This window comes from Triticum urartu, chromosome 4A (genome assembly GCF_056163025.1).
Source record: "Triticum urartu cultivar PI428250 chromosome 4A, HENAU_Tu73, whole genome shotgun sequence".
Lineage (NCBI taxonomy): Eukaryota > Viridiplantae > Streptophyta > Magnoliopsida > Poales > Poaceae > Triticum > Triticum urartu.
The window spans coordinates 350,364,149-350,380,640 of record NC_141876.1 but is presented as its reverse complement, the minus strand read 5'-3'; the positions used below and the strand labels follow the sequence as shown (position 1 = coordinate 350,380,640).

At 43.5% G+C, this 16,492-nt stretch overlaps 1 protein-coding gene across 1 annotated transcript; it reads right to left on the bottom strand.

Moving 5' to 3' along the window:
- Positions 1-14,731: 14,731 nt before the first annotated feature.
- LOC147975834 (protein SUGARY ENHANCER 1-like) lies at positions 14,732-15,585 on the bottom strand. The gene has a single exon (XM_087519683.1). It carries the CDS (start codon positions 15,505-15,507, stop codon positions 14,971-14,973), a length of 537 nt encoding a protein of 178 aa, XP_087375809.1. The 5' UTR covers positions 15,508-15,585; the 3' UTR covers positions 14,732-14,970.
- Positions 15,586-16,492: the final 907 nt, after the last annotated feature.

The window sequence follows — 16,492 nt, the reverse complement described above, 5'->3', positions numbered from 1 at the left end:
TGGCCGTGAAGAAGAAAAAGAAGCCTGCTGTGCCTGAACCAGAGGCGCCAAGGTCAGAAACTGCTCCGATTGTCTTTCCCACTGCAACGACTGGCTCGAAGCCAAAGAGTCGATCAACCGCCTCTGAGCTCAAGAAGACACGGACTGCAGAGGCTGAAGCTAGGAAGAGGAAACACTCTGAAGCCTCTCCTTCTGACCCCACCATCAAGAAGCGCAAGACCAAGAAATCTCGGGCTGCTACCACAGAGCCCTTGATAGTTGAACCCCTCTCCGTCCGCTATCCTGACGCAGATCGTCAGTTAACAGTGCATGAGCCTGCTTTCATAGAGGCTCCGCACGCTGAAGACATTCCAGCAGCCGACCCCGACGCTGCTGAAGACATTGGTCTCCAAGACAATGTCCAAGGTGATGCAGCCCTTCCTCAGCTTGAGACAAGCGAACTGATCAGCATTGGTCGTCCATTGACGCCAATCACACAAGATGCATCGTGGGCAGATCGCCCACAGGAGGAAGATAATGAGCCCCAGCCCACTGCAACTCCACCGGCGTCGCCTACATTCCGTAGGCTTCGCAAAGGGCCAAGGGCTCAGGCTGCTGACGACATTCCGGCTGCATCAGCCGAAGAGCATGCAGAAATACCACAAGCTCCAACTCCGCCGCACCAACAAGAAGCAGTTCTCCAGGAGAACGTGCCTGAGTTTGTCCCTCCCACTACACGTGTGGAGGCTGCAAATGTTGAGGCTGCCACAAACAACGCCGAAGCAAATGTGGAGCCCTCCCCAACAACAGCTTCAGAAGAAACTGAAGCTACTGCTCCTGAACCTTCTGTGCCTGAGTCTGCTGCCGGTCCCCAATTCAACTATCATGTTGCGCACAGGCCCCAGGTCCAGAAGCCGATCCCACGACTGCCAAGGTTCCCAGGTCCTGCATCAGCTCCTGGCTCCTTCAACATCAACAGCTTCACGGCAGACAACACGTTTTTCAACAACTCCAAGAACCCTTATTCAAGGGAACGGATTGTATCAGATAGGTTCTGGAGCTATCAACAACGCAACTATTATTCATGCATCCTATACAACCAAGGCCGCATCTTTCCTCACAAGCGCCTTGAGGTTGAAGCTGTTGCTGGCCTGCCTAGCCTGGAAGACGCACTGGATTGCTTCAAGCAAGTGGGTCTGCTGCCGTTTATCACCGATGAAGAGCACTGGAATGAAGAGCTTCTGCTCCAGTTCTATGCCACCCTGCATATCAAAGGCTACTACAGAGATCCGAAGACTTGGGTCCTGGAGTGGATGACCGGCAATGTCCATCATGAAGCCAATGCTTTCGATATCATTGAGCTTACCGGCCTTCCCACTCCTGGCGAATTCTTCGAAGAAGGCTGCCAACCCCATGCTGAAGCAATTGAGAGCATATTTCAGCGTCCTGAGCCAAATATGAGTCAGATGCTCTCAATGATGAAGCCATTGCCTCATGATGCACCCTATCCAACTAAGTTCTTCGTTGAAGACTTAGAGTACCTGCCCAGAACCATATATCACATCGTCAGGCGGACTCTATGGCCCATTAAGGGGCACTCTCCATATGCCAAGGTTGAAGGTGCAATGAAGACTCTCATCTTCTGTATTCTGCATGGCAAATGCTTCAACGCACAGGATCTCTTTATACGCCAACTTGCAGCATCCGGCTCAGATCTCTTTGGTTTGAAGTTTTATGCTCCTTGGGTTATGAGGCTGATCAAGATTCACTCTGCAACTTCATATCAGCCCTCAGCCCGCAACCATCGGATCTTCTTGCCAGATGTGGACACCTCTGCTGAAGCAATATACCCTGAGCCTGCCAAGCAACCAATAAGTCTTCAGAATGCCGAACACCAGAGCTTCACGCAGAATGTTGAAGGTGTTGAAGCCATGTCCAGGGTCTATCTGATGGCTGGCACTACACGTGCACCAGCATCAACTGAAGCCACAGATAGCACAAACGCTCCAAGACCCAAGAAGCGCGCTCGTGCACTCAATGACCGAGAGCTTCTTGTGGCTCTTCACCAAAAGCAAGATAGGCATCACGACTGGCTCAAGAGGCAGATGAGAAGCATCATGAAAGACGTCAATCGCATCAGAAATCTGGCAACCAAGAATGCATTCGTCGCACACGAAACCGGTCGCCGCACTTGGAAAGGCCTCTCAATGATCTGCACTGAAGCTGAACTTGAAGAGGATGGCTTCACAGAGCGCTTCAAATTTGACACCACACCTCCTAGGAGGGCTGTGATGCGCAACACACCGTCACTTGAAGACTCTGAGTATTCCTCATCTGCTGCCACCGTCACTGCGAGGATCATTGATGAAGATGATGATGCTACTTCACCACCACCTGCCTCAGCACCTCAAAGCTCAGCACCGCCAAACAACTCCACCGACCCTGCTGCGCCTGGGAACGCGTAGAAAACTCTATGTCTTCAAACCTTTTTGGTCATTCCTGACAAAAGGGGGAGAAGCATATGATGTTTATAGTCTTCAAGCGGGTCAACATGGGCGGGTGCCTTGTTTTGTTATACTTTGCTTCGTGTTTACAACTCTTGTTTTTGCTTCATTTGGTTCTTTTGAGTTGTAAACACTAAAACTCGATGGTCGTCTGCTACTTGTTTACCACTCTGTGTGCGACGATAAATTCCGCACTCATCTCATTCTGCAGACGTCCATTTTCCATTATGCATGTCATTATCTTCATATACTTTCACATGCATAGTGGATTGTCATCATAAGCTGAAGCTGATCTCCACAAGTACAACCTGCCATGTGCATCTGCATTCCAAAAGCAAATTAACTTATATGCACATCTTCAGGGGGAGCTCTTGCAACTTATGATGACAATTCCTTTACAGACTTCACACTTTATATTCCCCGTTGAAAACTTCAACTAGTTTGTCATCAATCACCAAAAGGGGGGAGATTGTAAGTGCATCTAGTGCCACCCCTAGTTGGTTTTGGAGTATTGACGACAAACCTAGTTGAGGGACTAATGTGTTTGTGAGAATTGCAGGAAAACACAGGTAGAAGTCCCTCATTGATTCGGTTTACTACCAGAGATGACCCCAAAAAATGAATGAAGACAATGAAGTCAAAGGTGGTATGTGAAGATATTCACATTGAAGCCTATGACAACAGAAGACACGTTATGAAGCCTATGGAACTCGAAGACTTAGATCTTTCGTAGTTCTTTTTATTTTTGTTGAGTCATAGGAACCACCGTACTGTTAAGTGGGGTCCAGGAGAACCAGTCAGAATGACTGAAGTGATGCCTAAATCAAAAACCTATGTCTTCGAGTGAAGACAATGAGAGCGAATCTTGTCCAAAGCCGGACAAGTCAGCTTTGCTTGTAGCCCAAGTAAAGTTGCCATGAGAGTTCGAAATCTGACCGTTGAGACACGTGTCAGTTCCTTAGTGACCCAGGGTCATTTCGGACAAATCAGGTCGGGTTGCCAAGTGGCTATAAATAGCCCACCCCCACAACCATAAACGGTTGGCTGCTCATATTTCAGTGCACGGCTTTTGTCGTTTGAGAGCAACCCACCTCGAAGCCTTTGAGAGAAAATTCCTAGCGAGAAGAAAAGCCCTAACCACCCAGTGCCAGAGTAAATTGGGCATCACTTAAGTCTTCGTGTCTGAGTGATCTGAAGACTTATTGCACTTGAGGATTGTGCATCCTCCAGACGGTTAGGCGTCGCGTTCTGAGCATCCAAGAGAAATTGTGGATTGCCGGTGAACGAAGCCTGTGAAGGTTTGGGAGTCTACCTTGAAGACTTACCAGAGTGATTGGGCAAGGTCTGTGTGACCTTAGCTCAAGGAGAAAACGGTGAGGACTGGGTGTCCTGAGCTGCGTGTTCAGGACTGGGTGTCCGGGACTGTGTGTCCTTTGGTTTAAATACCTAGCCGCTCCCACCAGACGTACAGTTGTCACAGCAACTGGAACTGGTCCAACAAATCATTGTCTTCAACGTGTCACTGGTTTCATCTTCACTTCCTTTGACTTACTATTATTCATTGTGAAGCCATTGCATGCTTGCTCTATCTTTTGTCTTCACAACATGACTGTATGAGTTGTTTGGCTTCATAACTTCTTCCCACCTGATCCTTATTACACTGAAGCTGTTTGTCACTGTGCTTTCACTATATTGAATACTTGACCATGGCTTGCCTTGTGTAATCTAACTTCCGCTGCATAGTAATAGGCATAATCTTCACTGTTTGTCTTCATAACTCCCAAGTTTTGAAGACTTTCATAAAAATCGCCTATTCACCCCCCCTCTAGTCGATATAACGCACTTTCAGGAGGGGCTGCCAGGGCAGGCCACGCGCCCCCTCTCCCCCTAGTCCGAATTGGACAAGGAGGGAGGGGTGGCGCCCCCCCTTTTCCTTCTCTCCTTCCCCCTCTCCTACTTGGACAAGGAAAGGGAGGGGAGTCCTACTCCCGGTAGGAGTAGGACTCCTCCTGCGCGCCTCCTACTAGGGCCGGCCGCACCCCCCCCCCCTTGGATCCTTTATATACGGAGGCAAGGGGCACCCCTAGACACACAAGTTGATCCACGTGATCATATTCTTAGCCGTGTGCGGTGCTCCCTTCCACCATAGTCCTCGATAATATTGTAGCGGTGCTTAGGCGAAGCCCTGCGACGGTAGTACATCTAGATCGTCACCACGCCGTGATGCTAACAGAACTCTTCCCCGACACTTTCCTGGATCGGAGTCCGGGGATCGTCATCGAGCTGAACATGTGCTAGAACTCGGAGGTGCCGTAGTTTCGGTGCTTGATCGGTCGGGCCGTGGACTACATCAACCAAGTTAACGCTTCCATTGTCGATCTACAAGGGTACGTAGATCACACTCTCCCCCTCTCGTTGCTATGCATCACCATGATCTTGCGTGTGCGTAGGAAATTTTTTTGAAATTACTACGTTCACCAACACCCATAAGCTCGCCACCCCGCCGTGGATGCCTCGTCGCCGGTCGCCCGACCTCGAGATCCACCGCCGCCATGGGAGTCTAGCACCGAGCTCCTCTATGCCCCGCCCGCGTTGCCGCCGCCGCCCCACGCTGCCTCGCGCCCGGATCCGGCCGCGGGAGGTCCGGCCACTTCGAATCCGGCCTCCTCCTCACCGCATGGGCCTCCTCCACGCCGGAGTGACGCCCCTCACCGGAGCAGCGCCTACCAAGCCCATCGGCCACCAAGTGCGTCCTTGGATCTGTTTCCCCCATCTGATGTTTCTGTATAGGTCTTTTTTTGGAAATTTGATTCTGTGTAGTTGGTACTGAATGTTCCAGTGGATAGGGTTTGGCCGGTTTGTACTATTGAGAAGAGCATGGCAGATTTAGCACGGCTAATTAGTTTCAGAAATGCCTTCTTATGCAACATGAATTCTTTACTAATCTCTTAAGAACAAAATTCTCTTAGGGTAGTCTGTGTTTTACCCGCAAAAGTAAAGGTGTGTTCTAGAAGAGGCGAACCCTGTGGTAACTGACTGTAAAGGGCCAGCATCGCTTGAACAGATAAAATGGTGTAACACTACATAACTCGTTATAAAACGACATTTCCAACGTTTCCAGGTGTCATGTTCACATCCACTGGATGGCTGTACAAATTTGAGCATCCCCTCTGCATTTAATGTTATGTAATTGGATGGTTGTACAAATTTGTTTAGGGTTTTATGGTCTTGTTCTCAGAATTTAGTTAATACAATGCAACATTGAGGGCGTAGGGTAATGGCACTTACATGCAGTTGTGTCATAGATGTACTGAAATAAGGGCATATGTATGTTGTAGGTATAGTGAACCAATAATTTCACCTTTATATTATGGACTAGATGAATGGCAGCAGGTGTTTGGAGTTGGTAGTTTGTGCATTTTTGAATATGCAAGCGTGATTGGTTAGTGTTCAAGTAACAAGTCTATCAATAGTGTCAAGAATGCTCTTATATTATGGGACGGAGGAAACTACACTAATGTCAAGAATGCTCTTATATTATGGGACGGAGGGAGTAGTTGTCAGATCTTCTTTTCGTTCAGTACTTGTTGAGGCTGTCATAATTTTCTTTTACTCGAAATTCTGCTTGGATTTTCTAATTATGCATTTACCCAGATTAATTCTTAAAACTAAAGTTGGTCATTGGATCTTTCTTGTTTAGGCGCATTTTATGTCTGTACATGCTTGATATGAAAGGAGGGGTTTATCTAATGAACTACACATAAGGTTTCACATTCCACCTCTGTGCTCGCAATTTAAATGCAGTATATTTTACTCACTAATACATCTTGAAAAATCTAAAAAATATATAGCTTGGTTTATCTTTGTAACTCCTTATCCGATTTTTTCCATTTTCCACATTGTTGTGTCTATTTTCTCAGTTTGGTCATGTGTAAATACTTGTCTTAGGGGTCTTTGTATTGCATATACACGGAATCTTCAATTTGTCTCAAATGCTCAGTGGTAAAAGCTAGCCATGCTGGAGGTTCTTATCAGTGTGATGGTATGCTAACTGGTTCTGATATAATTCCGCTCTAAAAGCCCTACACTATTTTTGTCTTGTGGATACGCCGTGCAGACAAATGCTGGGTTAAAAGGTCATAACTTTACACTAATTTAAGATTGTCTTGATCTCAAGTGCTTGCTCCTACAGCATTGCATTTCACCAAGTGAAATGCTACATTTCTACTCCTAACCCATTCTCTCTTTCTTAGTGTTTTTGTTATGTGGGTTGGAAGAAAAGAAGAAGATGTAGAGAAGATCTTAGTAATAAGATAGTTTTTAGGAAAATACATATTTAGTTTTAGGTCATTTCTTGATGAAACTATGTATATGTACAGATGAAACTTGCTACTATTGGTAACATGTGTTGGATATGTGTTCATGACTACTGGTAATACGTGTTGGATATGCTATATTGGTCATATATATATATATATGTGTGTGTGTGTGTGTGTGTGTGTGTGTGTGTGTGTTTGATTTTATGTGAAAATGAATTGATATAAGAAAAAACAGAATTAAATGGGGCAATATAGGATCTTTGCCATCTGCTGGCACATGGCAAAGAGCCTGCAGCCTTTGTCGTCTGTCAGCAGATGGCAAACAGCCATGCCCTTTGCCGTCCGTTGGCTGACGACAAAGGGCTTTGCATCTTTGCCATCCGCCAGCATATGGCAAAGTGCCCTTTGCCGTAGCTCATTCAGCCACACGTTTTGCCGCCTGCTGGCTGACGGCAAAGGCCTTCGCCATCCGCAAGGCATGCCTTTGCCGTCAGCCATGGAAGATGGCAAAGTTCCTGATTCCTGTAGTGCTAGGGCAATTTTTGAGGAAACCCACCATTGGAATATACCAACAAAGTTCTATAATGAAAAATTCCCACTAGTAAATGAAAGTGACAATATAGGAGACTCTCTATCATGAAGATCATGGTGCTACTTTGAAGCACAAGTGTGGTAAAAGAATAGTAGCATTGCCCCTTCTCTCTTTTCTCTCATTTTATTTATTTGGGCCTCCTCTCATTGTTTTGGCCTCTTTTTTCGTTCGGAGTCTCATCTCGACTTGTGGGGGAATCATAGTCCCAGTCATCCTTTCCTCACATGGGACAATGCTCTAATAATGAAGATCATCACACTTGTATTTACTTACAACTCAAGAATTACAACTCAATGCTTAGAACAAAATATGAATATATATGAATGCCTCCGGTGGTGTACCTGGATGTGCAATGAATCAAGAGTTACATGTATGAAATAATTATGAAAGCTGGCTTTGCCACAAATACGATGTCAACTATATGATCATGCAAAGCAATATGACAATGATGGGATGTGTCATAATAAATGGAATGGTGGAAATTTGCATGGCAATATATCTTTGAATGGATATGGAAATGCCATAATAGGTAGGTATGGTGGTTGTTTTGAGGAAGGTATATGGTGGGTTTATGGTATCGGCGAAAGTTGTGCGGCACTAGAGATGCTAGCAATGGTGGAAGGATGAGAGTGCGTATAATCCATGGACTCAACATTAGTCATAAATAACTCACATACTTATTGCAAAAATCTATTGGTTATAAAAACTAAGTACTACGTGCATGCTCCTAGGGGGGATATATTGGTAGGAAAATACCATCGCTCGTCCCCGACCACCACTCATAAGGAAGACAATCAATAAATACATCATGCTCCAACTTCATTACATAACGGTTCACCATATGTGCATGCTACGGGAATCACAAACTTTAATGCAAGTATTTCTACAATCCTCAATTACTCACTAGCATGACTCTAATATTACCATCCTCATATCTCAAAACAATCATAAGGAATCAAACTTCTCATAGTATTCAATGCACCTTATATGAACGTTTTTATTATATCCCTCTTGGATGCCTATCATATTAGGATTAAATTTATAACCAAAGAAAATTAATATGATGTTTAAAGATTCTCAAAATAATATAAGTGAAGCATGAGAGTTCATCAATTTATATAAAATAAAACCACCGCCGTGCTCTAAAAGATATAAGTGAAGCACATAGAGCAAAATTGTCTAGCTCAAAAGATATAGTGAAGCACATAGAGTATTCTAATAAATCACGATTCATGCGTGTCTCTTCAAAAGGTGTGTACAGCAAGGATGATTGTGGCAAACTAAAAAGCAAAGACTCAAATCATATAAGACGCTCCAAGCAAAACACATATCATGTGGTGAATAAAAATATAGCCTCAAGTAAAGTTACTTTTAGACGAAGACGAAGGAGGGGATGCCTTCTGGGGCATCCCCAAGCTTAGGCTCTTGGTTGTCCTTGAATATTACCTTGGGGTGCCTTGGGAATCCCCACGGTTAGGCTCTTTCCACTCCTTATTCCATAGTCCATCAAATCCTTACCCAGAACTTGAAAACTTCAGAACACAAAACTCAACAGAAAATCTCATAAGCTCCGTTAGTATAAGAAAATAAATCACCACTTTAGGTACTGATGTGAACTCATTCTTTATTTATATTGGTATAATATATAATGTATTCCAAATTTTCCATGGTTCATACCCCCCCGATACTAGCCATAGATTCATCAAAATAAGCAAACAACACATAGAAAACAGAATCTGTCAAAAACAGAACAGTCTGTAGCAATCTGTAACTCTCGAATACTTCTGTAACTCCAAAAATTATTAAAAATTAGGACAACCAAAGCATTTTTTAATTAATCTTGTTCAAAAAGAATGAGTATAGTATTTTATCACGCTTCTGTTAAAAACGAGAATTGTTATCCAAAGTGCAAAAGTTTTTGTTTTTCAGCAAGATCAAGTCAACTATCACCGTAAGCTATCTCAAAGTTCTTACTTGGCACAAACACTAATTAAAACACAAAAACACATCTAACCAGAGGCTAGATGAATTATTTAGTGCAAAACAGAACCTAAAAAGCAAAAACAAAAATAAAATTGGGTTGCCTCGCAACAAGCGCTATTGCTTAACGCCCTTAGCTAGGCATAAAACATGAATAGATCTAGGTATTGTCATCTTTGGTATGCAATCCATAAGTGGCTCTCATAATAGATTCATATGGAAATTTAATTTTATTTCTTAGAAAGTGTTCCATGCCCTTCCTTAACGGAAATTGAAATATAATGGTTCCTTCTTTCCTATCAATAATTGCACCAATCGTTCTAAGGAAAGGTCTACCAAGAATAATAGGACATGCAGGATTGCAATCTATATCAAGAACAATGAAATCTACGGGCACATAATTCCTATTTGCAACAATAAAAAATCATTAAACCTTCCCATAGGTTTCTTAATAGTGGAATCCGCAGCATGCAAATTTAAAGAACAATCATCAAATTCACGGAAACCTAACACATCACATAAAGTTTTTGGAATCGTGGAAATGGTAGCACCCAAATCACACAAAGCATGGCACTCATAATCTTTAATATTAATCTTAATATTAGGTTGCCACTCATCATAAAGTTTTCTAAGGAGGGAAACTTCCAATTCAAGCTTTTCTTCAAAATATTACATCATAGCATCAACGATATGTTTAGTAAAAGCTTTGTTTTGATTATAAGCTTGAGGAGAATTCGACATGGATTGCAACAAGGAAATACAATCTATTAAATAAAAATTATCATAATTAAATTCCTTGAAATCCAAAAGAGTGGGTTCATTGCTACTTAAAGTTTTGACCTCTCCAATCCCACTTTTATCAATTTTTGCATCAAGATCTAAAAACTCTAAATCATTGGGACGCCTTTTAACTAAAGTTGATTCATTATCAGTCCCATCTTTCTCAAGATTTATATTGGAAAACAAAGATTCAATAGGAGTAACATCAATCACTTTAATATCTTCATCATTATTTTCATGGAAACAAGAACACGTTTTTACAAACCTATCTTTTTAGCACGCATCTTAGTGGTTCTTTCTTTGCACTCATAAATGGAAATTCTCATAGCTTTGAGAGACTCATCTATATCATGCTTGGGTGGAATAGATCTAAGTTTCAAAGAATCAACATCAAGAGAAATTCTATCCACGTTCCTAGCCAAATCATCAATCTTAAGAAATTTTTCTTCAATCAAAGCATTGAAATTCTTTTTCAAACTCATAAATTGTTTAACACTATTCTCAAATCAGAGGTCATCTTATTATATTTCCATAAGAATTGTTGTAGGAACTACCATAATTATTATAGGAATTACTAGGAAATGGCCTAGGATTAAAATTACCTCTATACGCGTTATTACTAAAATTGTTCCTACCAACAAAATTCACATCCATAATTTCATTATTATTTTAAATCAAAGTAGACAAAGGCATATCATTAGGATCAATAGAAGCACTCTTGATAGCAAATAATTTCATAAGTTCGTCCATCTTTCTACTAAAAACATAATTCTCTTCAATCGCATGAACTTTTTTATTAGTGGAAGATCTTTCGGTATGCCATTGAGAATAATTAAGCATAATATTATCTAGGAGTTTAGTAGCTTATCCTAAAGTAATTTCCATAAAAGTACCTCTCGCGGCCGAATCTAAAAGATTTCTAGAAGCAAAATTCAATCCGGCATAAAATTTTGTATAATCATCCACAAATTCAAACCATGAGTAGGGAAATTTTGTATCATCAATTTCATCCTCTCCCAAGATTGTGCAACATGTTCATGATAAAGTTGCTTAAAATTCATAATATCGTTCCTAAGGGAGATGATCTTAGCGGGAGGAAAATAGTTGGAAATAAAGCCATCTTTACACTTATTCTATGAATCAATACTATTTTTAGGCAAAGATGAAAACCAAGTTTTAGCATGATCTCGAAGCGAGAATGGAAATAGTTTCAATTTAACAATCTCATTATCCACATATTTTTTCTTTTGCATATCACACAAATCAACAAAATTATTAAGATGGGATGCGGCATCTTCACTTGGAAGGCCGGAGAATTGATCTTTCATAACAAGATTCAGCGAAGCGGCGTTAACTTCACAAGATTCCACATTTGTAGTGGGAGCAATTGGAGTACTAACAAAATCATTATTATTGATGTTGGAAAAGTCACACAATTTGGTATTCTATTGTGCCATCGTGACAAAACAAGCAATCCAACACACGAGCACGCAAGAAGCAAGCGAAGAAGACGAACGGAAGAGGGGCGAAGAAAAGGCAAAAATTTTCAAAATTCGTTTTAGAAGTGGGGAGAGGAAAATGAGAGGCGAATGACGAATAATGTAATGGCTTGAGTTGGCGTAGATCTCCCCGCCAACGGTGCCAGAAATTCTTCCTGCTACTTCTTGAGCTTGCGTTGGCTTTTCCCTTGAAGAGGAAAGGGTGATGCAGCTAAGTACAGTAAGTATTTCCCTCAATTTTGAGAACCAAGGTATCAATCCAGTAGGATACAACACACAAGTCACCGAATACTTGCACAAACAATCAAACAACTTGCACCCAACGTGACAAAGGGGTTGTCAATCCCTTCACGGTTACTTGCAAAAGTGAGATCTGATAGAGGTAGATAAACGGTAAAGTAAATATTTTTTGTATTTTTGGTTTATAGATCGGAAAGTAAAAGATTGCAAAAAGAGTAAAGCGGAAACTAATATTGTAGATCGGAAACTTATATGATGGAAAATAGACCCGGGGGCCATAGGTTTCACTAGAGGCTTCTCTGAAGATAGAAAATAATACGGTGGGTGAACAAATTATTACCGAGCAATTGATAGAAAAACGCAAAGTTATGATGATATCTAAGGGAATGATCATGAATATAGGCATCACGTCCGTGTCAAGTAGACCGAAATGATTCGGCATCTACTACTATTACTCCACACATCGACTGCTATCCAGCATGCATCTAGAGTATTAAGTCCATAAGGAACAGAGTAACGCATTAAGCAAGATGACATGATGTAGAGGAATTAACTCAAGCAATATGATGAAACCCCATCTTTTTATCCTTGATGGCAGCAATAGAATACGTACCTTGCTGCCCCTACTGTCACTGGGAAAGGACACCGCAAGATTGAACCCAAAGTTAAGCACTTCTCCCATCGCAAGAAAAACCAATCTAGTTGGCCAAACCAAACTGATAGTTTCAAAAGAATTACAAAGATATCAAATCATGCATAAAAGAATTCAGAGAAAATTCAAATAATATTCATAGATAAGCTGATCATAAATCCACAATTCATCGGATCTCGACAAACACACCGCAAAAGAGTATTACATCGAATAGATCACCAAGAACATCGAGGAGAACATGGTATTGAGTATCAAAGAGAGAGAAGAATCCATCTAGCTACTAGATATGGCCCCATAGGTATGTGGTAAACTACTCACGCTTCATCCGAAGGGCAATAGAGTTGATGTAGAAGCCCTCCGTGATCGAATCCCCCTCCGGTAGGACACCGGAAAAGGCCCCTGGATGGGATCTCACGGGTACAGAAGGTTGCGGCGGTGAAAAAGTGTTTTCCTGGCTCCCCTGGTTGGTTTGGGGATATATGAGAATTTATAGGCGAAGAAATTAGGTCAGGAGGTGTACGAGGGGCCCACAAGGGTGGGGGCGCCCTACCCCCCCTGGGCGTGCCTTCCGTCCATGTGGCCGCCTCGTGGCTCCTCCGACTTCATCTCCAAGTCTTCTGGTTGTCTTCTGGTCCAAGAAAAATCATCGCGAAGGTTTTATTCCGTTTGGACTCCGTTTGGTATTCCTTTTCTACGAAACTCTAAAACAAGAAAAAAAAACAGGAAGTGGCACTGGGCTCTAGGTTAATAGGTTAGTCCCCAAAATAATATAAAATAGCATATTAATGCATATAAAACATCCAAAACAGATAATATAATAGCATGGGACAATCAAAAATTATAGATACGTTGGAGACGTATTAGTAGTGGATGCGGCGGCAGCGTTAACACTTCATACGAGCGTGCGCTCGTATGCTAGGCCGTCCTTTGCTCTAGAATCGCCGTATGGACTTCTCCTATATCCCTTTGCTTCATTCTTTTTATGGTAGTCAATTATCACATTGAATAACGTGATCTCTGCATAATTTTGTGGGATTCCTTCCATCGAACTTCATTTACTCCAAAAGTATTACCTGAGGATACCGACAAAAAGTAGTATGCGAACACGGTAAAATTCCAGAAAGCCTACCATATAGGCACGAAATAACTTTCAAAATCATCACATATTTTGGATTCATTAAATTCAACCTATCCATATTTTTCTAGCCTCTTTGGTACCATGCATTGCTCACTCTCACCTCGAGACATGGTGTAAGACGTCGTCAGTGCATTCAAATCCCGTAGAACTTGTTCTACTGCACATAAGACATCCTATATGTTTCTTAATACATCCACCATATCTACCTATTATGGCATTTTCATAGTCATTTCGAGATATATTGTCATGCAACTTTCATTGTTACTTTACATTACATGACAAGAGTTTCATTGTCATTTTGCTTTGCATGATCATATAGAGTTGACATGATATGCTTTCCCGTCGGTAGGGGGGTCGCGGGGTAGAAGAGAGGAATCTACATGCCTTCACGTTCTCCGCCAGAATGTCTCGTTCAGCGTAAAATGCTACTCCATCCGAAATTGTCATCCGCGTCATCTTTGATCAAATGGTTGTTCGGGTGTTCCCTGGGACCTCCTAATCCTCAATTACCACTTCCCTTCATTTATCATTACCAGTTACACGTCTTTCAAAGAAGAAGAATTACCAGCCATTCCGAAGTTCAAGATATTCGTGCAAAGCAACGGATGTACTTCGCTGATGGGGTATGCTAAAGAGCATGGTTAATAATATAGCTAGCTGATGGCTATAAGAAACCGCCATGTCATCTATAGCCATCACCTATATGCACACATACAATAGTGTGGGTTATAAGGTTGGCTATTGCATTAGTATATATATTTTCATCTTCTCTATATCTTATTCTTCAAATTTATTGCATTTACCTAGGAATGCACATATACATAGGCTCATGAAGCCCACTCTCCCTAATTTTTTACATCTCTCTTCTCCATATAGGCAAAAATAATCTGTAAGCGGGCTATATAAGCCCACTATTATACTTGCTCAAACAGGGGCACGCCCCTAAAATTGCAGCATGCAGGAGGTATAATAATAGCATTACTACTGTATTATTTATCATCGATCTCTGTATTATCATCATCTGATGCGGCATTGAATCTTGAGGAGGTAACCACAGTCCACAAAGATCAGTTGTACTATCCAGAAACAATCAATCATCACTCCCCCACAAATCTGCACAACGATAAGATCTGAAAACTACATCTACTTCCTACTTCCGCAATGAAGCAAAATCGCTCGGAAATAAATAGAAAAAAAAAGAACCAAAAATGCAGCTTAGCTAGTGCTCCAGCAGCATCGCGGCCGCACTCGAATCGAGGCACAAGTCGACCGACCTCATGGCCTCGATCATATCCCCATCACGGCGCCGATCTCGACGCGCCTCCCGGTGCCGGTGGCCGCCTGGCGAAACCCCACCCCGTTGCCGCAGCCACCGACCAGGGCCCGACTCTCCTTCTCGGCTGCTTCGGGCGCTTGGCGCTCCTCACCGTACAAGGGGTCTTCTTCAGCGAAGCGCAGGCGCAGGCGCCCGTGGGCGCGGGACGCACAGAACACCTCCCGCGGCCGTTCGACCGGCCGCACCACCCGGGTGAGGATGAGCCGCCCGCCACGCCGCTCCGCGCGCATGAACGCCTCGGCCGGCCTTGGCATCGCCGGAGGGAGGCGCCTGTTGCCTCGCCGCCTCTTCCCCGCCAAATCCTTATGCTCCACCATTCCCGCGCCGTGCCCGTCCTGGTCCGCTCCGGCGCCGATGACGGCCGGGAGCTGCTCGATATCCCCGCCGACGTCGCCGCTCTCCGACCCGAGGCTCTCTGTGCACGCACCCACGGCTTCCCTCTGCCGGTAGCCGGACACCATGGCGGCCGACGCCGTTCGCTGCAACATGGATATATATTTCTTGTTTCTTCCTCTGTTCTCCGTATCTTTTTCCTTTCTCGGTGTGGATGGACGGAAGAGATGGTGTGAGGGTTATATACGTACTACCACGGTCTCTGCAGCCTACGCAAGTGGGCAGCTGATCTCCAACTGACGTGCTGGCCCACAGTTGTCGAGGTTCACCTGTCAGTTGCCTGTGGTTTCAACCAACCGCCGCCAAGCTGGTTGTTAGTTGATACAGCTGTGGGCGCCGCCACTTGACCGGGGCCCACGCTACCCTAGCCTCCACGCAACCAGCTAGTCGTACTCATCGTTTTGCACACACGCACGGTCCAGGACCCACCTGTCGGTGGAAGATAAGCCCTACGACGAGGTATATCTGGTCATGTAGGGTTCCAGCTTGGCAGGAGAAGGAACAACACGCCCTGTACGTCCTGATGCAGAGTCACCGACGCGTGGGGTATGATACACGTGGGACCCGCAGGCCAGGGGGAGTGCCGTTTTGGCTTTGCGCTAGCTCGTGGCTGGTGGAGAGCTGGAATGCAACGAGCCAACGAGGGCAGCACGAGTTTCTAGTTAGGTGCTGTGGTGGATTGGAGGGGACGCTGGTGAGGTGCCGTGGTGGATGTTTTTTTAGAGTACGTTAAAAGCATACCATATTTTTATAGAAGGAAGTATATAAGTTTACGAAATCCTTACAACGATGTAGACATCGATGAGGATACATCAACTCCAATCTCCAACTAAGATGAAGAGACTACTCTCTCACAAATCTACTCAATCCTACCACACCCACACCCGCAAGCTTCCAAGATTTGATCTCCTCTAGAATTTGTGGAGCTAGCCTAGTAGGAGAACTAACTTGCTCGGCCTGTTGAAGACCCTTGCATTTCTTTGCTTCCAGAGCAACCATGCTACGACGATGAAAAATGTGTCAAACCCTTGCTTGTATGGCTGTCGAAAGTGACTCATTGTCTTCAACCACCACTCCTGG

Excerpts from the sequence above, each read along its gene's own strand:
- LOC147975834 (XM_087519683.1), bottom strand. The coding sequence starts at position 15,507 with ATGTTGCAGCGAACGGCGTCGGCCGCCATGGTGTCCGGCTACCGGCAG.